The sequence below is a fragment of the Pelophylax lessonae genome (assembly GCF_965119305.1).
Source record: "Pelophylax lessonae genome assembly, chromosome: 3".
Taxonomy (NCBI): domain Eukaryota; kingdom Metazoa; phylum Chordata; class Amphibia; order Anura; family Ranidae; genus Pelophylax; species Pelophylax lessonae.
Genome location: NC_138770.1, coordinates 642,027,364 through 642,051,866, shown reverse-complemented (window position 1 = coordinate 642,051,866; position 24,503 = coordinate 642,027,364). Strand labels below are relative to the sequence as shown.

The following is a 24,503-nucleotide window of genomic DNA, read 5'->3' as shown; positions in this document are numbered from 1 at the left end:
GTAGATATCCCTAACAGCTGCACATCGAAGCAAACCTGCTCGTGGCAACCTCAGCCTGGGCTCCCTCCAGGCCATGCCCCCAATGTGTTTAGCTCCTCCCCTCAGAGCTTAATCATGGGGATTAAACTCAGAGAGGCAGAGTGAAACATGCTGGGGGTATGGCCTGGTGGGAGCCCAGGCTAGAACCGCCATTCATGCCAATACAAGTGGGTCTGCCGTGATGTGCAGCTTCATGGGACCCATATTTTGTTTAACAGTTGTTTGGAGCTGAGACAAGTTCCTTCCCATCTCCATGATTAAGCTCTGAGGGGCCGAGTTAAATGCACTGGGGGCGTGGCCGGACGGTTGTGATACAATGCTTGCTTTAATGTGTAGCTATTAGGGATATCTACATTTCTACACATTGACGTTTGGCGCCAGGGCGAGCTCCCTCCCCAGCCAGCACTCGCAGCAGTGGACCTGGACTAGCACCCCTTTCAAAGCCTGAGTGGCTCGCACATGAGGCTTTTTGGTTCACAGTAAGCTAGTAAGGTCCAACAATTTGATTGTACAAATCGCTAGAAAAAACTCCATCCCTAACCATCACAGATGTGCAGATCAAGGAAAAAAAAAAAAAAAACTGAACTTCAGAAAATGAGGTATTGGATGCCTTGTTGTTTAGACGTTCTTAGGCAAAAAGACAGGCTACTGTTCAGAATCCAGTCAGTCTATTGAAATAGAATTTTTAAATATTGCTGTCCTGTTGATGAATCTTGGCATGAACTGGAAAATGGACAATGCAATGCCAGTGGTTCTAGTGTCTAATAGGATCTAAATATACCAAATCATCACAAACTCAGTGATCAATCAAAACAATCAGATTTCAGCTTTCAGCAGTTTAATACACTGAAAGATGACTGCTGATTGGTTGCTGTAGGTTATTGCTCCTCTGATGTTCCTCTGTGAGCACTTAATAAGCACTAAAGTGTTTAATGAGCTCAGAAAATGTCCTGGTCTGAAGAATGCAATTTCTTTGGTCTCATTCAATATGGGAATGCCATTTTTTTTTAAAAAACCCATCCAAGACATATACAATCTAAAAAACAATGAAATACAAGGCACTGCCAAAGAATTACAGTATACAGAATTCCAGTGATCTGCATCAGTAACATCCTCCATGATAAGCAGATATATTCACCAACGATCTTCTATGGCCATTCAAAAATATATATAAATTACTTTTACAGGGATATAAGGGCATGTAAAACATTTTCTATACTATACACTTATTTTTATTAAAATAAAGAAAAATACAGCAGGTAAAAACATATATGTATATATCTCTCTCTCTCTGTTTTAATCTGACATCATATCAGTAAGGCCACTATTTGGTACTGTGCACAAAGTTCCACATGTGAATGATTCTTGTAAGATTGTTATCAGTGATAGAAACTGTCTACTGGAAAAATATATTTAGAAACTGAAGCGGTTTTGCTTATTTAAATGAAGAGTTGAAAGTCGATGAGAGCGTCACCGCTCCTCTCAGGTGGTCTGATCCAGCGCTCGGAGAAGGTCGCAGCCTTGCAAGAGGTTGGAATTACCCAGTACTGGCACGTTGACCTCACAGTCGTATCTTGTGAGTTCCGGCAAGAGATAGGGTTCAAATGTTTGGCCGATGAGCCGATTGGTCATGGCTGTGAAGAAAAAAGTAAAAGATAATAAAAAACAAGAGAGTCAGCAGTGGTGGTCAACTTGCTAGTGAGCATACTGGCTGTGAAAGAACGTTCCTTCCTGGACCTACTGCCACCAGCAACCACAACCATGGTTTCTATTATGTGAATGTAATTGCTTATTAGAACTAAGGAAGCCACTTGGATGAGTGATGAAACATCTCCAGAATAGCAGAACAAGTCCAGGTGAATGTGATTGATTACTACAAGCTACACATTCAAAAAATAACTCAACTAAGTGTTGTTGATATATAAAAGGGTGACATATCAGTCCAATAGAATTAAAAAGAACAAAACAAAATGGGGCTCTTCTTGTGGAAAAAACACTCATGCCTTTTACAGTTGTACACATTAAATTACTTATCTGTGGTCACTCCTTAGCAACTTATGCCTCGTACACACGCAACGATTATTGGCCGTGAATTTTCAGCCAACGTCCGATCGGACGATTTTTGGCTTGTTAGTAAGATGCTTCCGACAACCGACTCCGACTTTTCGGCCGAAAAAAATCTGGTGTGCATGCTATAAAATTTTTGTTGGCCGTCAACACAACGGCCGATTTTCCGTCAGTCAGTACAGATTTCGGCAGACAAAAATCTGATGAGCAAGACTGGGCATGCTTAGAGAAGAAAAAACACACAGAAGGTAAACCAGCACATGACATCACTTCAGAAGTAGATTTTTGTTGGCCGAGAAAATTCGTGTGCAGTCTAGGCACATTCCAACCAACAAAACACCACTCTGGACAAAAGTCGGATGATCGGTCGGCCAATAATCGTTGCGTGTGTACTAGGCATTAGGGTTTTGATGAGAAACTGGTTGATGTCTGTTACCCTGCGGTGACAACACATAATTGTGCCTTATGATCCCCTTCAAGGTGCACATGGCCAGAACACCTTTCCACTAAACAATTTTTCTACTAAACTATATATAAATGGCACCTAATATTTACCACTGCACTTCTTTCCTGTCTGTCAGTAACTGTGATATCAAAGCAGATCTATTGCCTCCATGTTAACTGACCCTTTGTCCCCCTTTAGGCACAACAAGCTCGCTGTCCGAGAAATTATTAACGAAGGCATGAAAAAACTGTGATAAATTATTCCTGCTTCTACTAACCTTTTATTTTCTGTGATTGTGGAAGATTGTAATCATGGTAATTGCAACTGTAAAATGTGGTCTGATAAGGAGTTTTCCTGCCATCTCTGGAACTTTCTGCGCAATTTGGATGTGACTGCGACTGTTGGGTCATCTGCTGGTTTAATCCTCTGTGCCTGTTACAGATGAATTCATCTAGGAAGCAAATACAAATCTCCAGGTCACTAACTTCAGAGCACTATTCTCTTCCCTATGCACACAGGCTGCAAGCGGTTGGACATTTTGATTGGCCAATGTCACCATAATAATGAGTGAAAATGAAATGCGTATTCTACAGGAGGCCACCATAGGGTCAGTTCATGATGATGCAGGTAGAAGATGATAATAATATAATATAATATAATATTAAGTAGTAATCACTTGTTTGATAATCAGCTTGCCATTACAAGTAACATGTGGCCACAAATATCTTGTTGGTGACAAGTTAAAGTGGAACCTTACCAATACCAGCTTGATTAAAAATAATATTCTTTAGCAAAGAAAATACATTCCACATTAATAAATATGCCACCAAAACTAGTGTGCGCTGTTAATTGCCTCCAGCATTGTTCCTGTCTCTTTTTGCTGGACGCTGCCATTTTGCTGAAGGCCAGAGCCCTTGAAAAACTGTAAATCTTTAGGCTGTCAGCAGATCAACCTCTACAAATTCCGCACATTGCCTAACAATAGAGAGGGACTAAGCATGTGCAGAGCAGGGCGAGACAGTATTACTGGATTTTACACAATATAGACACTTATTTTCAATGTTTTACATATCTATACCTGCAAAAGGGGCCAGCCCTAAATCATTTAGGAGGACCTCATTTTCAGACTAAAGTTCAACCTTAAAAGTGTCTCGGGGCATCTACCAGCATAAAAAAAGAACAACAAGCCTATAAGAGCCATAACTAAAGTCCTCTACTTACCATTCAGGACACTTGTGCTCAAGGACTTCTTTTCTGAAACAAGTGGGCACATTTCTGGTTTTAAAGATTTCATTCTTTTCCACATTAGTGATGGAATGGAGTTATCGGGTAAATCCCCCTACAAAAACAGAATGCATTAGATACATATTAGAAACAGATAATAGTGTTACTAATGTTGTGGAAATGTTATTAGGACTAGTGTGGACATTTTTCTGGATGTTTTTTGTTTAGCTTGTCATTATGGCTCCTGTTGTTGGTTTGCTTGAAATACGCTTATTAGAGCATGTACGGGTGAACCGACATTGATGAGGAAAGACTACTGGCAGTAAAAACCTTCCTTTAGATGTGTAGACACTTTTGCTCTACATAGACATCTCCGCGGGTCTGTGTGCTGCTAGAGATCTATGTGTATTGTGGTGCGGAGTTCAAGGATCAAGCAGCAAGGATATGATATGTATATTATGCAGATTTGTTCTCTCGGCGGGGATATGTTTGGTCTGTGAAGTCAATATCGTTTTGATATCTATCTGCCTTTATAAAGGGATACACGCTCATGTCTTTCTACTGTGCCTGATCACCATTGTGGAAACAGAATGGCTCTTTCCCTGCAGATAGCCTCACGTCTATGAGAACAGTAATATAATCCTATTAGGCATTGTTCTCGGAGCCTTTGCCGAGTAGGGTTCACGCTAGTAGTAGTGGCAGGAATACATGCAGGAGTTTGTTCTAGAGCAGCGTTCACGGCTCTACATGCTGGTTTCATTGCGTAGTGTTAGGGGCGAATTCCGCTACACGTGGGTTTCACTGTTAACTATGGTGCGCGGATTTCCACGCACCAACAGTAAGAAGCCATGCACTCTGTTCTGCTCGGTCATGATCGTGTACTCCCACTTTCAATTGTATATTTAAATGTATACAGGTGTGTCATTGGCTGATTCTATGTGAGTAACTTAGGTCATGTGACTATACATTTGGAACTGATTGGCTGATGTTGCATAGCCATCAATTCCTGCTGTTATTCCTGTGTTGTCCCATCTATAAATGGCGCTCAATGCTTTAGGCAGGATATTCTATCGAGCATCCAATGTGATAACAGCCTGTGTGTCTGTGTTACTGGGTACTGCTGAGCGCGCTCCATTACCTTATATAAAAGAGCTGAGAACTGTGCTTTTTAGCACAATGGGATTAATTGCGCTTGGCGTATATTGATATCCAAAAGTGCACTTATTAGCGCAACTGAGTTATTTGTGCATCAAGCGTACATTAAGATCTAAGACGCTAATAAGATAATAATCACTGTATAGTGTCAATTCGATCTCTGACTTAATTTCAATTGTGTTGTTTAGAAAAGAACATTCCTGTATGGGCTGCCAGATCTCACATCGATTTGGGAAATCTCTACAGATGGCATTGACGAGATATATATATATATATATATATATATATATATATATATATATATATATCTCTAGCATTAGTTCACCTTTACATAACTAAAACATGGTACACCTTTCCTACAACCCCTCCAAGCTCTGCTGTACTTAACATTGGGAATGCTGAGCTGACAATGCCCCCACAGGCAGTCCGGTGGTCTGGGGATTTGAAATCTCTGCTGTTCTCCCAGAGGAAAGCATCTGCACAGTCATCCCTTTCTTTTCTACTTCCCACTGAGAACAAGGAAGGGTTGGTTAGGTTGCCCAATAAGATGAAAAATCTGAGTGAGAAATAAGTGGCACTTCCAGAGTAGCCAAAGAGTCTAGTCCTTGGATGAGTGTCAGAGACCCTGATATGATCTATACCAGCCTTTCACAACCTTTTTAACAGAGGAACCCTTGGAATAACTTTCCAGTCTCAGGAAACCCCTGCTAAAAATGACCATATCTACAACTCATGATACATTAGTGTGATGATCAGTGGGAAGAATGCCGCTTACACATGTTGACATAAAGATAGCGAAAAAGAATAATGGTGTCAGAAATTGCTTTTTGCTAAAGAAAACCTTTGCAACCTCTGGAGGAACCCTAGGGATCCATGGAGCCCTAGCTGAGAAACCCTGGTCTATACAGTGCATGAAAGCAGCCCGATTACAAACAACAGTCAGTGCAGATATCTTTCTGCTTACCACATTGAGTTGCGAGAACCCCTGGGCACCATATTCAAGCTGCCGCTTCCTCTTCATACTGTTGCAGAATGTCATCTCTGTGGGATGTAAATCCTTACCACGTTGCCCAAAGCTCTCAAGCGACCTGATAATAGGATTTCCAACAGAAGTAAATTTCAATTTCCATTAGGTTTAATAAATATTAAAGAGTCAGTGCAGCTAAGGGGGACATTTTCATTTTCAAGGGAGATCTGATGATTTTAGTTAGTTCCTGACTTCTTCTATGACTTGGATATTCCAGCAACAAGATGAGGATGTTGTTGCCGGAGTACTGCTACTGAGAAGTCATGGGTGTTCTCATCCACCTTTGTGTTTCCCAGCCCCTCTATTTACATTCTTCATCTAACAGGCAGAGTATGATCCCCTCGAAAATGGGCATAGCAGGTGTAGAAACCCAGGGTCCATGTGCAAAGAACTTAATGAGCCCCCAACAGGTATAAGAAATTGTCAGGTGGTTTACCTCTCTACTACCAAAAACTGAAATAGGGGTTTTGGGTAGACTGATTAATTTATTGTACATTAAGGAAAGGAAGAAAAGGGAAGAGAACAGAAGAGAAGGGGAGGGAAGAGAAGGGGAGGGAAGGGAGGGGAAGGGCATGTAAGAAAACAAGAAAGAATAGATACTTTATCTTTATTCCTCCTACCTTTGCTTATATAATGGCATGCTGTGTTGATGCATTGGGCGTCCAGTAGCTGAACCGGATTCATGGTATTGCTCCATCAGTCTCCACTTTGGGGGCATGTAATTGACAGGAGGGTCTGGTGGCCATTGTACATTAGGCCTGCCTCCCATTGAAGACAGTGGTGTACTTGCTCCGGTATGGTAGGCCAATAAGGCTGGCGACTTTCTTTCACCATTATAGAGGCCAGTGGGCACAGAATCCTGGCTGGGATTACTGCCTTTAGCTGCCATTTGTTGAGCATAAGTCTGATGCAGGTACTGGCTCTGAGGAGGAGGGGCACTGGGTTGGTAAAGTGTATTCATGCTACTTATGTTCTGCTGGGTGGGCTGTTGTGTGCTATCACTGAGAGGACACTCTTCCTGGCAAATGGGGTTCAACTGGAAATCTTCACCGTCCATTGGAATGTATGGGGCGAGTGTTTCAAGATCCAGCTCATTAAAGTCGTTCTATGAGGAAAAGAAATACAAGATTTTATCAAGTTTTATACATACATCTTTAATAGGAAGTATAGTATCTCTCTAAGGCCTCATGCACACTGGACATTTTTACAGCTGCGGTTTTTGGCACCAGACGTTTTTTTCAACAGCCAATAAACTCCCCAGCATCTTATCCTATGTGTGCATGCACACATAGGCTGTTATCAGCAGTTTTTGGAAGGGGCATTTTCTGGCTGGAAACCCCCCCCCCCCCCAGAACTAGTGGGGCTTGAGAGGAGTATTTCAGCTGTAAAAATGCTCTAACTCTGATAAAAGCTTAAAAATGCTGAAAAACACCAAAAAACGCAGCTATTCTGTATTTATCTACATTTTTGAGCCATAATGGGATGTCTGTTGATGACGTTTTGGAAGGTGGGGCGAAACGCGTCAATGTATTTCCGGGTACGCTGTAACCATTGAGGTCACTTCCTGGTATCCATGGAACACATGCTAGTCGGCGTTCCTGGAAGCGTTGTAGTTTTGTTTCCACATTCCGTTTTCTCTACATGCCAATTATATATGGAATTTCTTCTAAGTAAATAGTTTTATGCGCCATTAAATATCTGTCTCTATGGATTTCACTATGTGGGCTGTCTGTTTCTTTTTGAGCTGCTAAGATCAGGTACAAGACGTTATAGAGTGACAAAGTGCCAACATCAGTTGGATTTTTGTTTAATCTCACTAGTTTCAAGCGCATCTGACTCCCAGACTGAAATAGCTGAAGGTCCATTGTTTCTGGGGAATAGGGATACAGGAGGGGATTGAAACCCCCTGCACTGCCTGATTGCTTTGAAGCACCCCAGCACTTTTTTGAGGCACTTCAAGCACTTTTTAATACCAAGCATAATTGCACTATTTATGGACTTTTGTTTTAGCACTATTGCACTTTTAAGGAATTGCACAGTTTATGGACTATTTTTTAAGCACTATTGCACTTTTGAGATTTTTTTTGCACTATATTTTGCACATGAGATATTTCACATATGATTAATTTCTACTATATGATTGTCAATTGTATTATTGCAAGCGCTGTTTTATTGTTGGTTATTTATTTCAGAGTTTTTACTTGGTGAACAGCAGCTTCATTTCTAAATATTCAATTAATGTTATCATTTTTATAAATTTTTTTTTACATTCACTGTCATTTTTAACACTTACACTTAGCGCGGGTTTTAGAATTATTTAGATTTGTGGGACTATAGTTTTGCTAAAAAACGATACAGCTGAAAAACGCTACAGCTTTTTACTGGCGTTTTGATAACGTCCAGTGTGCATGAGGCATGTTTACCAGAAGTACTTTTATCTGCTGTTAGATAAGACTGGATGGGCTGGTGTCTTTATTCAACCTTACCAACTATGTAACTATGTAGAATAAATAAAAAGAGATACTAGGCCCCTGAAATAATTACCAAAAATAAAAAATAAAACAAAAAAATATAGCTGTCTTGTACCCAATTACCCTGAGAGCCGGTTCACACTGGGGCGACTTGGTCGCCTGACAAGTCGCCTGCCATAGATTAGCACAGGACCCGTTCTAATAGGAGCGACACAAGTCGCTCCGACTTAGAAAAAGGGTCCTGTACTACTTTGGGGCGACCTGGAGCGACCTGCATTGACTTCAATGATATGAAGTCCGTGCATGTCGCTCCGAGGTTGCGGTGCGCGCTGTGCACCGCGACTTCACAGGTCGCCCCGGCAAGTCGGATCGCCTCAGTGTGAACCAGCTCTGATGGTAACACAGCTGTCATGTGGATTACTACTTCCTTATAACAAACTGGAGGAAAATAAAATACAGCTTGTTATATTTTCCTAATATTTACTAACAATATGACAAACAGAAGCTGATTGGTTGTTATGGGGCACATCTCTTCCGCACCTACCTGAGTAGTGTTACAATTATTCTTTGCTTCTGTATCCATTGCAAAGAGCTTCTCAATCAGCTCGATCTTGAGATCTTCTTCCAAAGATGTATAGTACTCTCCTGGACTGCTTGGCTGAAATGGAAGTGGGCAGGTGAAGTAATTACTACTTTAATAAAGAACTAAAATATTAATATAGCATTTCTTAATGTTTTCAGAGCATCTTGGAGTAGACCAGAGACCAGTGTGACGGTACTAACCGTCACTATGAGTACAAAACAGATACTTAATGGTTTGGATTGCTTCAAATGGGGTATTTACAAATGATGCTAATGTGTATTGTACTGCAATGTCAGCAATATCTTCATATAGAAATATGAATATTTAATCCTGTTTTACACTGGGAGACTTAGACTGTTATAGACAATTGCAATGAAGTCTGACTCCTAGATAATGTGTGTATTCCATGCCCCTGCATGCCAGACAGGCTTCCCTATTTATGTATTGAAATGGAATGTGTATTGTGTTAAAGTTTACCTGTCTCATTGTTAAATGTTAATGACCTCTCTTGTTCTGTCTGCCTTGGGATAAACTTATTATGGGATGTACATGTGGATGTGAATTGGATGCTAAGGGGGAGGGGGGATTGTCCCACAATGTAAATCTTTGCGTACACTGTATGGGAGTGTAAAACTCTGTTTTCATTGGATTGTGAATCTCAAAGTCTGTCCTCAACAAGGTCCACCTGGGCGGTAACCTTATGGGGAAAAACTGTATACAAGTCTGTTTCTTGTTTAATAAAAGTTAGAGTTACTTCACCCTCAATCTAGAGTCCTGTTTCTCATTGGGGGAATCTTCTACAAGGGATTGCTATGTCCTCCATACTCCTTTGGATAATCACTAAGCTCTTGTAAGAGCTTGTGTAAGAGCTTGTTCTTCTGCACTCTCTGGGGAAAGAGAGGTTCACCCACGGGAACCTGAAGCCTTGTCGGAGGTCCAGGGTGGGTAGGAGACGACGAGACCCTAATCAAGCTGCGGCGGTTCGTGGGGTCTGAAGTGGTTACAGTGTCTGGTGGAGTGCTTGGAGCCCTCGGGAAGCACTAGGAGCATCCGTCAACAGAGGTACCCTGTCGGGGGGGTTGGTTGATCCGTTATAACCAGTTTTTGGCAACCCTGACTGAAGCATGGGTTTGTGGCCACTATATTCAAAATTGTACCTCTTTGGCCAGTTTAAAGGACAACTATCATGAAATTGATTGCCCATACTATTTTACTTGTTCTCAATTAATACAATTATGTTTTCTCTATATTAATTCATTTTCATTTCAAATATCTCTTTATTCAAATTTTTGAGATACACAAAAATATTAGAATGATGACAAGCAGTAACTTTAAACATCATATACAAGGCCAAGTAATGGAAAAACATAAGGGGAATACCTGAGAAAGCTGAGAGTGAACAATTATGAAATGGCGAGGGAGAGGAAGGGAAAGCAGTTCTAGAAAAAAACATGGCTTCCAGAGATTATATTGGTGATCCACACTATGAAGTAAAGTCTAACAATGGAAATAGATGTGTATAAGGGTAGATGGGCTTCTTATTGTAGGTGCAAGGCACGGAAACATTTAGAGTTTATATGAGCTTGCCAGCACATCCACGGGGTGTCGGTCTTTTCAGGATCATTACAGTATCTGGTCCCACTCTAGAATGTGTACCTAAGAGGTTGGTTGCTAGTGATGGAAAATGGCTTCACATGCAGTCAGTAGGCAATGTTTCAAAATTCACCTGGCAGCACTAGGTTCATCGGTTAGAATCCAAACCATGGCACTACCTGCACAGAGTTTGCATGCTCTCCCTGCATGGGTTTCCCCTGGGTACTCTGGTTTCGTCCCACACTCCAAAGATATGCTGGCATGTTAACTGGCTCCTGTCTAAATTCACACTAGGGTTATCGGTAAGAATCCAAACCATGGCACTACCTGCACATAGTTTGCATGTTCTCCCTGCATGGGTTTCCTCCGGGTACTCTGATTTCCTCCCACACTCCAAAGATTTGCTGGCATTTTAACTGGCTCCTGTCTAAATTGGCCCTAGTACGTGAGTTAGGGACCTTAGATTGTAAGCCCCTTGAGGGCAGGGACTCATGTGAATGTACAATCTATATGTAAAGCACTGCATAAATTGACAGCACTATATAAGTATCTGTAATAAAAAAAAAAGAATTCTAGAAAGGGGCCCAGTGATCACTGATAAGAGAGCCACCTTGGGGTAAGTTGTGACATGAGACATGCACATGTTGTTATATGTAGTAAAGACAGCTATTAATTCCAATTTTATATGACATGCCCTTATTTATATTTTTTCCACTTTTACATGCCGAGAAAAATGAAACGATATTGGCAGTGGAAGTATTAGTAAAACTATAACACTATCAAGGATAATTGAAATGGTCACCTTTTATTTACAATAATCACATTTTTGACTATTGCTACAGCTGTTTAAACACCCTTGTCACTGTCGCTATTAGATGAGGGATTAAAAAAAAACATCACCGGAAAGCTAAGTCTTACCGTAGAGCAGCTGCTGTTGCTGCTAGCACTGGGTGTAGTACTCCCAGGAGCCACCTGAGGTGCTGTAAAGGACGGATGGTTCACAATGTCAGACTGGGAACCACGATTCTTGACTTCCAGTGGCCACGGTTTGTTTGGACTGGGCTGTGTGCTGCTGTTGTAAGTTGACGGTTCTTCAAAAGTCTGAGAACCTGCAAAAAAAAAAAAAGTAAATCCACATAGTTCAAACAACACCAAATATTGGACTACACTTTTCATCTTCTCTTCGTGTGCATCTTTCCTTAAGCTGTTTTAAGAACTTTCAAAGGTTCCAGAAAAGTCAAATTAATTGATTATGGTGCATCTGTTTGGCTTAGTGAAAGGGAGCTTTTGGCACCAATCCTGGTGCACAATGTCTTGATAGTTCAGGTGATGACAATTTAAGTATGAACATCAAGAGGTTAAGTTAGCGTTAGCACTTAAGTTTAGGTTACAATTCTTATATATATTATATTATTCATCAGTATGCCATATTTTTTTTTAAGAAAGGTGAATTAGGTGATGATCTCTACATAGAATAGTCTGGCCCGTTTAGGGGTTATCTCATATAACCTTGTAGGATGTGTTAGAGTTTGACATCCCTGCCTTTCAACATGGATTAGGTCTATTGGCCAAAAATAAATCTACTAACCAAAATCCAAGGCAATAATTGCATCCCCTGGTGTGGGAGCCAGCTGTGCCAGCTCTTCTGGTTCTTCCTTCAACTTGGCATACAAGAAGTCGCTGGTCTTGTCAGAGACAGCATTGCTGAAGATAGAGCTCATGGTCACCTGGTGAGGCTTGAAGAGGGACTCTGTCTGGTCCATAGAGAACACAATATCTGTCTTTTCTATGTCACTGCAGGAAAAAATAATGGTCAGAAGCGTAGTCAATTCGATTTATTTACTAGATGATGAAAATGCATCTAAACCTAAGAACTTAAACCCAATATGTTGTTGCTTTTAATCCTGTAATTTCAAAAAACTTAATGAACCTCCATCACTTTCCTCATTTGGGGAAAATTGTCAGGTTCTCTTGTAAAAACAATTCTCTACCAGCTCATAATTATCTTAGGGGCACCCCCATCCACCACTCCATTGGACTGTTAAGTCTAAGCTTGGGTAAGTTCCACGTCGGATGGTGTTGGAGCTTAAAAAAAAAGGGTTAGCTCCCTCCGCCTTATTCTCACTTGACAGTGCTGGAACCTGGCTATTTGCTGCTTAGCCTTGAGCACTGCTCAAGCACTGCTCTTGGGAGGAGTTCACATGCTCCTTCACACTCGGAAAGCCTTGGTTTTGACAGAGGGCTCCAACAGAGCAACAGAGGGTTGGGAGACCATGGTAAATTTGAGTATCAGCAAGTGGGGGGACTCTTCCTCTATACAACCTGTCACATTGCCCTGAATTGGCAAACTGACTGATTTTCTTTAATCCCGTATTTCCGATATCTTGCTTTAAACTAAATTATTCCAAGTGATCCTACCAGAAAAGTTTATCCATAGGCTCTTCCTTCTTAGGGTGACAATGCCTGCTTAGTTCAGCTGTGGCATTGTTACCCTTTTCTGCACAATGTGCCAGCACGTTCTGCTGTAGTATAACTGACGTTCAACCACCACTGGAGCGTGTACAGGGCCACAGGACATTTATACAAAGAGTCTACAGGATATGCATAACTCAGGGAAAGACAGCAAAAACAAATTTTTTTTTATATAAAAAAAATATAACAACAACAACGCATCCCTAAATTACTTCCAATGCTCAACAAAATTATTTTTTTCCTGAGAGTTTAGTGTTGCGTTAACAATTGCTTTAAATAGGGTGTGCTATTTTTGTAGTGTTCATTAAAGTGGCTGTAAACCTCAGACATGAAAGGAAGGGGGTGTTTCCTTCCCTCCAAACAGCTATGAGAGCTCTCCTCACTGGGCTCTGCAGAGTGTGACTTAAGCTCTCCGCCCCCCCCTTTTTTTTTTTATGAACGCTCAGACCAGCTTTATGATTTCTGCACTTTGAAGGGTTGTAGAGAAGAGAATACAGCAGAGAAACAGGTATAACTTCTGTAGGATGATTTGTTTAATCTCCTTTTATGACCTGAGGCCAATCACTTCATTGGGTGTATGCAAGGGTTCATAACCACTTTAAATGTGAATTGCTCCACCCAACACATAGATCCTTCTAAACTGAACTGAGCAGCTACCGCTTTTTGCTTTTTGTTATCCACTAGAGCACTAGAGCAGGGGGTCTCCAAACTTTCTAAACAAAGGACCAGTTTACTGTCATTCAGACTTTAAGGGGGCCAAACTGTGGCCAGTGTAAGTAGAAAATGCCACAATGTCAATGGGACTGACCAGTGCCACATCATTGGCGTCAGTGGAAGGAATAGTACCCCATTGTTGGTATCAATGGAAGATATAGTGCACAGCTATTGGTTCCAGTGAGAGGAATAGTACCCCATTGTTTGTATGAATGGAAGATATAGTGCACAGCTATTGGTTCCAGTGTGAGGAATAGTGCCCCATTGTTTGTATCAGGGGAATAAATAGTGCCCACTACCCAGCTATTGATGCCAGTGGGAGGAATAGTGCCCCATTGTTAGCATCAGGGGAAATAAGTAGTGCCAAGCCACTGGTGCCAGCGGAAAGAATAATGCCCCATTATTTTTGGGTCAGTGGAAAGAAAAGTGCCCTATTGTTGGTGTCAGTGGGAGGAATAGAGCCTTGTATCAGTTGGAGGAATAGTACTCCAAGGGCCAGATAAAGGGAGACCACTGCACTAGATGGTGAGTGATACAACAGGTCTCTATTCCTCTGCCTCTAGCCAACTGTTTACAGAATGTATTGGACATTTCACTTGGACCACTGACAACAGTAGCTTGACTGATAATTGCGATGAGCGAGTGAGGGCAGAACCTCCTCCATAGTGTCAGACAACACTAAACACTCAATAAGGAGTATGATCCGCACCACACCTAAAATAGTTAAAACATTTTGGAAGGGGTTGCTCTATAATTATTGAATGCTTTGTTCCAATATGGTCTAACATGGTACCAGAATTTGTAATGCTCACCTCAGGACGTAGTTCACACAGACGATGCATTGTGGCTGGGAGTTGCGTGTGTTGTAGATGACGGTGCCATGACTTTCCACCCAGACGTAACCACCATGCTTTGCGAGCATCCGATACTGACCACTGACTACTTGGCCCTTTGTGCACACTGGTAAACCACAATACAATTATGAGTAACATATAAGCAACATTTCATGCAACACACATCTGACACACAGAATCATGACAAACAAAATGTAATATAGCAAAACATAAAAAAAAAAAAAAAAGGTAGAAACAAGAATGCTACCATGTATTATGAACCCCAACTGTGGCACCTAGATAGAACATAAGAAACGCAGCTTGCCTGTACAGGGTTATGTTCTGTTGTATACAAATATGTACAGGATAGCTGTAATATTAATAAAGATGCTATGATTGCATTTTGAACAGCAGATTTATTGTCTCTGCAATCAATGCTAAAGCATGAGGCTTTGAAGGACAAGGGTTCTAAGTAGGCGCACAGAGTAAGCCTCATAGGGTGCCAATTTGCTTTGATGGAGTATCATCTTCCTCCTCCATTGCTGATCATCTAGATAAGCCCTTCTTCATCTTTTTAACATGGTAGGTCCCTTTGATAAACTTTCTGGTCTCAGGGAACCCCTGCTAATAAATAACATCCACAGTTCATTGTACATTAGTGTGATGGTCATTGGGAAGCATGCCCCTTAAATTTGTGATCAGTAGAGATTAGCTGTGTGCAGTTTCAGTTTCCTGGTGGGATCCCGAACATGCCCGAGCCCATCACATGCAGTGAGACATTTCCCGATCAGTGCGGCTATGGACCGGAACTGTCTCATTGCCTGTGATTAGCTGTGTGCAGTGTCGGCTTCCTAGCGGGATCAGGCAGGTGGGATCCTGAACACTCCGAGCGGATTCCTAGTGGTCAGTGGGAAGACTCCCCCCTCTTACAAATAGCTTAAAGGTCATTGGTTATCAGTGGTTACTTATGAGAGGTACAAATTGCCTATTGGTAAAGGAACCCCTAGCAACTTCTGGAGAGGCCCTAAGGTTCCACAGAACTCTGGTTGAGAAAGGCTGATCTACACAAGTGTTTCCCCTTTTCATTTTATAATTAACTCCCTAATGATGCTAATTATTGGTAAACACTGAATATGTTAGTGTTTTGTAATCGCCCTTTAAAGTTTATATATATATATATTTTTTTTATAATTTTATATATATATATATATATATATATATATATATATATATATATATATATATATATATATATATATATATATATATATATATATATATATATATATATATATATATATATTTATTTTTTTAGCTTAACCTTTATTGGTCCTTTCTCAGTGACTCCTTTATCTAAAAATATCTAAAAAGTAACCAATTAAGTTTGTGTTACATAACATCTAACATTTACTAAACTTTCTTGGGTTACGTAATTTTTATTGAATGTTTTAACAATAAAGGACTTTATACACAAAAAAAAAATCCAAGTGGCACAGTACATTATAGTGCCTACCGTGGTGGTAGGCATCTATGTGGACTCTCACAGACAATGGTAACAGTGTACACAAGCAAATGAACATGAAGCTATCATCATGGGTCACTTGCAAAGTTTATCTTGGGATATCACTGTGTGCAATACAAGGATCCTTAAGGGGTCGAGCAACATAGAGGTGATTTACTGCATTTTTATTTTATTGCAGTATGGGGCTGGGTACCCTGGAGCTGCTAATACATTGTCTATGGTCCTAGTAAAGCCACTGAGGTAGCAGCTGCACCGATGGAGCACAGAATGTTGGACTACCCATGCAAATAGATGGATAATGGTGCATTAGCTCAATGGGATTAAGACGACATGATACTTCTATGGTATAGGACTATGATGAGTCCAACAAAACTACTAAATTGCTTGCAAAATTCATTTTCTATTGCATTATACTCTGAGACTACCTTTAACAATGTTTTATGTTTCTGCAAAACACCTGAGCAACACCTGACATGTTTAATGGATCCATTTATCCTGCCTCACCTGCCAATACTTTCATACCATTATAAAGCAAAGAAAAACAATAAAAGACGTTATGTGTAAAACCACAAAAAGGACCTTTGTTATGAGTAATTCCCAATCGTTTAACAAAGTAAATGTTTAGCAGTGCGCATACTATTCAGATAGTGAGATATAAATTAAACACTGTCTCCTGCACACGAGAAGAAACACCATGTACTACAGTGGCTGCCAAATCTACTACTTAACTTCCAAATGATCCAAGCCCAATTAAGTATTTAGACGCTAGAACTCTACACTTGAATAACAAATAACTAGGACTCTTCAGGACAATAAACCTCACCTTGATATGAAACATTACAGCATTGTGTAAATGAAATGAAGTGTGATGACTTCAGTCTGCATTGCTTAATGACTGTGGCCAGGGCAGAGGCAATCGATAATATTACTCCTCTTGTTTATATATAGCGCTTGTCAGGCCACACCCTGAGCGCATTAAGGCTTTGCACATTGGGAGTTTGGAATGCGGTAAACTTTGCCGGTTAATAATGAGGATGTTTCTGTTTTTTTGGTTTAGTGCCATGGCTTTAAGCTCTTTAATGCAGGAGTTAACCTATTATATTCAATTAAGAAGTGAACACTGCTGAGCTAACTGTCAGGAAGGAAAATTGTGTAACTACTGCAGGGCCAAGTAGTGCAAAACTTCTAGATGATGGAAGGGTTATGCCACCCAAGTAGCCACCCTCATTGCAAATATAGAAGTCAACCTGGAGAGAGGCTTCCGTTTACTAAAGCTTTGTGAGTTTGAAGGTATCCAATGGCTGCAACCATAGGGTTACAGTAGATGTTTGCTTTAATATTAATGCTACCCAAGAGGAAGCCCCATAATAAATAAATATGTTTTTCTTGGGACAGAAAACACTAAAAACCATACACTGGAATCCAGCAGACTTCTCTAGAAAGTATGTCATCAAAGCAGTATATGAAGGGTGGTGAACATTGCTAACTATATATAGAATAAAGTGCAGTGCTAAAAAAATACTCAATAAAAAGTACAATGATTAAAGTGAACAATGTGACTAAAATATCATAAAAGTCCCAAATATGTAAAAATCAATTCCAGGGTGATGTGCGTGATCCACGTAGGACAACAGATCCCAACACCAAGAGGAAAGACATATGATTACGGTCACCGGAACAAATGGACCCAACTTGTCATATGACAAAAGGGTCAGATAGGCTCATAAGATATCCTGAGGGTGGACATGGAAAGGATAATCCTAGACAAAGCAAACATAGTGTAATTCCACTCTGGCATTTACCTTTGATAAAATAATTTTTGATGAAACGCGTCAGTCCTTTGCCTCATGCAGCCAGGACTATGCCAAAGACTGCTGGATTCATGTCTCTGTCATTCACTGCCTAATATCCCGGGATGTTTGGAAGTGTATTTTTTACTTTTACATTTAAATTTATTTTAAGTGGAATTACACTATGTTTGCTTTGTCTGGGATTATCCTTTCCATGTAATCTGGGGAGAGAGGAGATTTACTACATCTGGCCCTTTGACTGCAAACGTGAACATCCTCTACTGCAGTTTGAAGACCCTCAGGATATCTTATGAGCCTATCCGACCCTTTTGTTATATGACAAGTTGGGTCCATTTGTTCCGATGAGCGTAATCATATGTCTTTCCTCTTGGTGTTGGGATCTGTTGTCCTACGTGGATCACGCACATCACCCTGGAATAGATTTTTACGTATTTGCACTTGGGACTTTTATGATATTTTAGTCACATTGTTCACTTTAATCATTGTACTTCTTTATTGAGTATTTTTTTAGCGCTGCACGTCATTCTATATATATTGTATTTTTCAACACATGTCAGTTGAGTGTGTTAGCTGCTTCACATTTTTGAGTTAGCGCAGTTTATTTATTTCTCTTTTGAACATTGCTAACTGCCAGGGAAGAGAGACAGGCTAAGTAGTTCCAGGTGACGGGAGGGGAATGGCATCCAAGTAGCCACTTTCTTTGCAACAATTTACTCAACCTAGAGAAAGGCTTCTGTTGACCAAAACTTTGACTGTTGGAAGCCTAACCAAACTCAGGAAAAACGTGGAAGCTCCTGGTGGACACGAATGCAGTGTGAGACATCATAAAGCAATGTCATCACGGACATACCAGCTACGCTTGGATTTTTCTTACCCCAAGCCTGTGTTGTGAGCTTACCCAGTTACTGCAACTATGGCGTAAAGGTAGATGTTTGCTGTAATAATAATTTTGTTCAAGGGAAAGCCCCATATTATTTAAATACCTTTTTTTGGGGATAGAGAACACTACAAATTGTACATTTGACTCTAGCAGGCTTCTCCAGACGATATGTCATCAAAGCAGTATAAGAAGGATGGTCTTTGGTTGCTCTAGGAAACCTAACCATTGGTCACTGTAACTGGGGTGGCTTAGTCAGTGTTCTTAGGATGTGATCTTACCTATATCTACAGGGAGATAACCCATTAACTGTTTCAATAAACTTAAAACCATCAACAAAGATGAGATTATGCAGAACATTTTGCTTAATACTTACAATTCTGGTGACTTTTGGTCATGTTTTCAGAATCCAAAGCATGATAGAACTCATATGCTGAGCGGCCAAGCAGCTCCTCTTGATGATATCCGATCAGTTCAGTTATTCTTCAAATAAAAAGAAACAGAAGGAATTTATAGTTCACTAATTATGATAAAGGATTAAAATTTGTCATTGCCCTGCTCATTATGGACACACTCCCATACTACAACAAAACGCTATAATCCACATACAATGGCTGTACCAAAAGTCATTTAAGGCCCCTTTCACACAGTTGGACCGTTCATATCCGCCTGTCAGTTTTTCAGGTGGATCTGAACGGATGCCCCATGCATCTCTATGGGGCAGCGGATGTCAGCGGAGACATGTCTGTTGACTTCCGATCCGATCCTGTCCATCAAATCTGGGCGGATGGAAACCCTATTTTCCATCCGCCTGGCGGATCGGATGAGAACGGACAGGCGGTCTGTTCTCATCCGATTCCCCCATAAAGGACAGCGGGGATCTGACACCTCTGTCTCCACACACAGCGCGGAGACAGAGCTGTCATCCGCCTGCGAGTCTGTTGGCGGAACGGACAGGTCTGAAAGGGGCCTAAAAGTGGGCAAAACTTTTTAATTATCACGCATAGGTCATTCAAATTTCACGTTAGCAGAGTAAGGCCGGCCATAGAGATCTGAGCCATTAATGGGCAGGCTTGATCGATCTTTCAACTTGGGTACAACCAACCTGCCAGATTCACTATCGATTATTGCTAGTGGCTGCTATAACCGCTAGCGATAATCACTGTCTTCTCCCGGCAGGGGCGGTTTTCCCCGCCCGACCCTGCCAGGAGCAGACAGTTGCTGATTCTCCTATAAACACTGTCTGTATTGATGGGGGAATCATGCACATTTCTTTCATGCAACCCGTGGTTTCAGGAAATAAATAGGCAGCCTAACTCTTCCTCTATAGTAACTCTAAATAGTGGATTGCAAGCAGAAGCAACATGCTGTCACTGAGTTCTTGATGAAGGAGAGGTGCAGGCTGTCCGACATTCACAGAAGGTTACAGAATGTTTGCGGAGATGACACCATTGACAAGAGTCACCAACAAAAAGACATTGCTCTTGTCAATGGTGTCACATTCTGCAGATGTCAGACAGCCTGCACCCCTCCTTCGTCAAAAACTCAATGACGGAATGTTGCTTCTGCTTGGAATCCATTATTTACCTTGAATGAAAAAGAAGAAGAAAAAGATTTACTACAGAGGAAGAGGTACTCTATCTACATGTAAAATATAAACAACCTATGTAAGTTAACCTCTTCCTGCCGACGTGGCGTATACATGCCTCTTGATGGGTGGGCTTTACCACTGAGAGGCCGTATATATGCAGCCCTATGTAAACACCCTTCTGTGCTGAGAGTGCGCGCCCTGTGCACTCTCAGCACAGTCACTGGTGGGGACCGGAAAGCTCCCCATACATACTTGCGATCAGGAGCTTTCCGATCATGTGAACGCTGTGACAGCCAATCACACAGGTCACATGACCCAAATGCCAGCCTCCGCCTCTCGGCGTTTAGAAGCTCTTAAAGGGCCGGGAGGCAGCGGCAGGAAGGAGTAATAAAAAAAGTTATGCCCTCTTTTGCTTTTTTTGTATAGAACATATATGCCCACTTTTTACTTTTTGTATAGCCCAAATATAATAACTTTCTAATAACTGCTGGAAAGTTTGTTGCTAAACAACCATTTTAAATATAAAGCAGCATTTTCAAAAGATGATCAGCAATGGCAGCCCCCATGTCTTTCCCATCACAGAGTCACTTTAAGGTAAACACTGCAAAAATAACTAAAAACTGTGTGATCTCTGAATATACACTCAACTTTCCCTTTTTGTTTGTTCTGGACTTCATAAGGAAGACAGTTCAGCCATATTCCACACCTTGAAGAGGAACTTCCAATCTCATATTATTAAACAGTTATGCTGTGCTTAGAGGTCAGAAGAACGCGGCTGTCTGCGCGGTGCCAAGCCGCAGCACAAAGAGCCTGGAAACCACGTCAATTATAAAACTCATTAAAATATCTTGTTCACATGACGTGGCCCTGCGTCAAAGTAAACACCACACCGAGGACAAAAACAAGCAAACACAACAAGCAGTGCTTCTGTTGTGGGGACAATTCGATTTTAATATATTACCTTTATTGTTTGTGCACACCCTGGGGGACATTTACCAAATTTGTGGCACAGCAGGGCAAAGCTAAAACAGAAGCAGTAAGACACTTTATAAGACAGATTTACTACAAGGTTACAACTTGAGTCATAAACCCTCCCTCTACTACACCAAAGTAGCTCTGCGACAGCAGGGATAGGCCGAGGGGGAGGCAGAAGGGACAGTTGCCTTGGGTTCTCCAGAAAGAGAGGGGCAACCTATGCTGCTGAAGTCGTTCACAGATCGTTGGGGGGTGCACTTTGAGGTTGATTTACTAAAACCGAAGAGTGCAAAATCAGGTGCAGCTCTGCATGGTAGTCAATCAGCTTCTAACTTCAGCATGTGCAATTAAACTTTGACAAAAAAAAAAACTAGAAGCTGATTGGTTTCTATGCAGAGCTGCACCAGATTTTGCACTCTCCAGTATTAGTAAATCAACCCCAATGTCTTTTTGCCTTGAGTGCTAAAAGACCTTGTCCCACCACTGTGTTGCTCCTGTCAACTTCTTAACCGGTTGCCGACCGCCGCACGACTATATACTGCGGCGGTCAGCCCCGGCCAGGCAGAGTGACGTATCAGTACGTCACTCGCCTGTCACTGACTTGCGAGCCTATCGCGGGCGGGCGCGCGCCCGCCGAGGCGCGCGCCCGCCGCGGCTCGTTCACAGGCAAGTCAGTGCGTGTGACCGGCGGACTCGATGTCCGCCAGTCACACTGCGATCGCTCCTGTGAAGGGAGAAAGACAGAGCAGCTTGTGTAAACAAGCTGCCTGTCAGTTCTCCCTGTGTAAAAGTAAAGATCTGACCGTTCTACTATGTAGAACGGTTGATCTTTGCTTTTACACCAATAGGAATGTCCCTACACAGTAGAAAGCACGCCCCTAGGACACACTTAACCCCTCCCTGTCCAATAAAGTTAACCCCTTCCCTGCCAGTGTCATTTTTGCAGTAACAGTGCATATGTATAGCACTGATTACTGCAGTAATGTCACTGGTAACCCCAAAAGTGTCAAAAATGTCAGTCAAGGGTCCGATCTGTCCGCCGCAATGTCGCAGTACCGAAAAAAAAATCGCAGATCGCCGCCATTACGCGTTAAAAAAAAAAACACCAAAAATGACAAAAATCTTTCTCTTTGTTAGTAAACGCGATAACTTTTGCGCAAACCAATCAAAATACGCTTTTTGCGATTTTTTTTACCAAACATAGGTAGCATAAAACAAATTGGCCGAAAAATGTTAAAAAATTTTGATTTTTACTTTTTTTTTTGGGGAATTTCATATAAAAAAATGTGAAAAATATTGTTATTTTTGCAAAATTTACGCTCTTTTTTTGTTTATAGCGCGTGATCAAAAAATCGCACAGGTGATCAAATACCACCAAAAGAAAGCTCTGTTTGTGGTAAAAAAAAGGACGTCAAATTCGTTTAGGTACAGCGTCGCACGACCGCGCAATTGTCCGTTAAAGTCACGCAGTAAAAAATCGCAAAAAAAACCCTGGTCCTTTAGCAGCCAAATCCTCCGGGGCTTAAGTGGTTAAAGAGATCCTGATACTAGAATGAACAATCACTCTCAGACATGGGCACAGGGTGTGCCAGGTGTGCCTGGGCACACCCTAATCACTCTGTGTGCATTAAGCTGGCCATAGATGGATCAAATCTTAGCCAGTTCAACAGGGACTGGCCGAGATTCAGTCCATCTATGGGCAGGCTGGTTGTACTGAAGTCAGTCAGTCAATCAACTTCAGTACAACTAGTCTGTTGGATTTTTTGCATGCGATCACTGCCAGCAGCTATAGCAGTCGGCAGTGATCATTGTGTTCTGCTGGCAGGGAAAGCTCTATTGCTCTGTATGCCGATGGGGAGATGGGAAATATATCCCACTTCTCTCTTTCACTGTGCCGGTGAGGAGAACAATGAGTTGGCACCTATATATATATATATATATATATATATACAGTAAAACCTTGGTTTGAGAGTAACTTGGTTTAAGAGCGCTTTGCAAGACAAGCAAAATTTTCAAATCAATTTTGACTTGATATACAAGCGATGTCTTGATATACAAGTAGCCTCAAGTCACAGCTGAGTATAAAAGAGAAGAGAGGCGCCTCTAAGTGTAGCAATATGGTTAAATTTAATGAAGGTACAACATTTAGCAACTCACATGGTTGATGATTGAAACAGGCACATCTAAGGATGCTGGCATCTGGGGTAAAGCTGTCCTCATAGACCATCCTCCGCACCGCCATCTACGTCATCCCTTCCCCGCTGCCCCTCGCTTTCAGATCGCTTTACTCCAGGGTGGCCTTCCCGGTCAGGATTACAGACTGGCAGCCGGCGGTGCAGAAGATGGTCTATGTGGACAGCTTTACCCCGGATGCCTGCATACTTAGATGTGCCTGTTTTATTCATCAACCATGTGAGTTGCTAAATGTTTAACCTTCATTAAATGGAACCATATTGCTACACTTAGAGGCGCCTCTCTTCTCTTTGATACTCTGTAGCTCCTGCTGGATTTTGCTTCTAATCCCCTTGTGGAAGTGGCTATTTGTGGATGGACATTTTATGGTTACACAACCTATCGCAATGCTAGAATCTTTTTATTTTGACAGTAAACTGAAGGACTTATGAATAAATGGTTGTGGAACGAATCATCTGAGTTTCCATTATTTCTTATGGGGAAATTTGCTTTGATATAAGAGTGATTTGGATTACAAGCATGTTTCCGGAACCAATTATGCTCGCAATCCAAGGAGGTTTTACTGTATATATATACATATATACATATATATACACACACACACACACACACACACATTATATATACCTATATAGCTATATATCTATCTAGATATACAGTGGGTACAGAAAGTATTCAGATCCCCTTAAATTTTTCACTCTTTGTTATATTGCAGCCATTTGCTAAAATCATTTAGGTTCATTCTTCTTCCTCATGAATGTACACATAGCACCCCATACTGACAGAAAAACACAGAATTGTTGACATTGTTGCAGATTTATTAAAAAAGAAAAACTGAAATATCACATGGTCCTAAGTATTTAGACCCTTTGCTCAGTATTTAGTAGAAGCCCCCTTTTGATCTAATACAG

At 41.3% G+C, this 24,503-nt stretch overlaps 1 protein-coding gene across 1 annotated transcript in view; it reads right to left on the bottom strand.

Annotated features, from left to right (window-relative positions):
- Positions 1-1,052: 1,052 nt before the first annotated feature.
- EPAS1 (endothelial PAS domain protein 1) overlaps positions 1,053-24,503 on the bottom strand; it is a 239,835-nt gene continuing 216,384 nt past the window's right edge. The window contains exons 7-16 of the mRNA XM_082249957.1: positions 19,210-19,316; positions 14,603-14,750; positions 12,193-12,398; positions 11,523-11,713; positions 8,973-9,086; positions 6,578-7,062; positions 5,895-6,018; positions 3,773-3,890; positions 2,829-3,002; positions 1,053-1,673 (exon numbers count right to left, since the gene is read on the bottom strand). Coding sequence (XP_082106083.1) covers positions 1,522-1,673; positions 2,829-3,002; positions 3,773-3,890; positions 5,895-6,018; positions 6,578-7,062; positions 8,973-9,086; positions 11,523-11,713; positions 12,193-12,398; positions 14,603-14,750; positions 19,210-19,316 — 1,819 coding nt within the window. The 3' untranslated portion in view covers positions 1,053-1,521. The remainder of the gene's footprint in view (positions 1,674-2,828; positions 3,003-3,772; positions 3,891-5,894; positions 6,019-6,577; positions 7,063-8,972; positions 9,087-11,522; positions 11,714-12,192; positions 12,399-14,602; positions 14,751-19,209; positions 19,317-24,503) is intronic.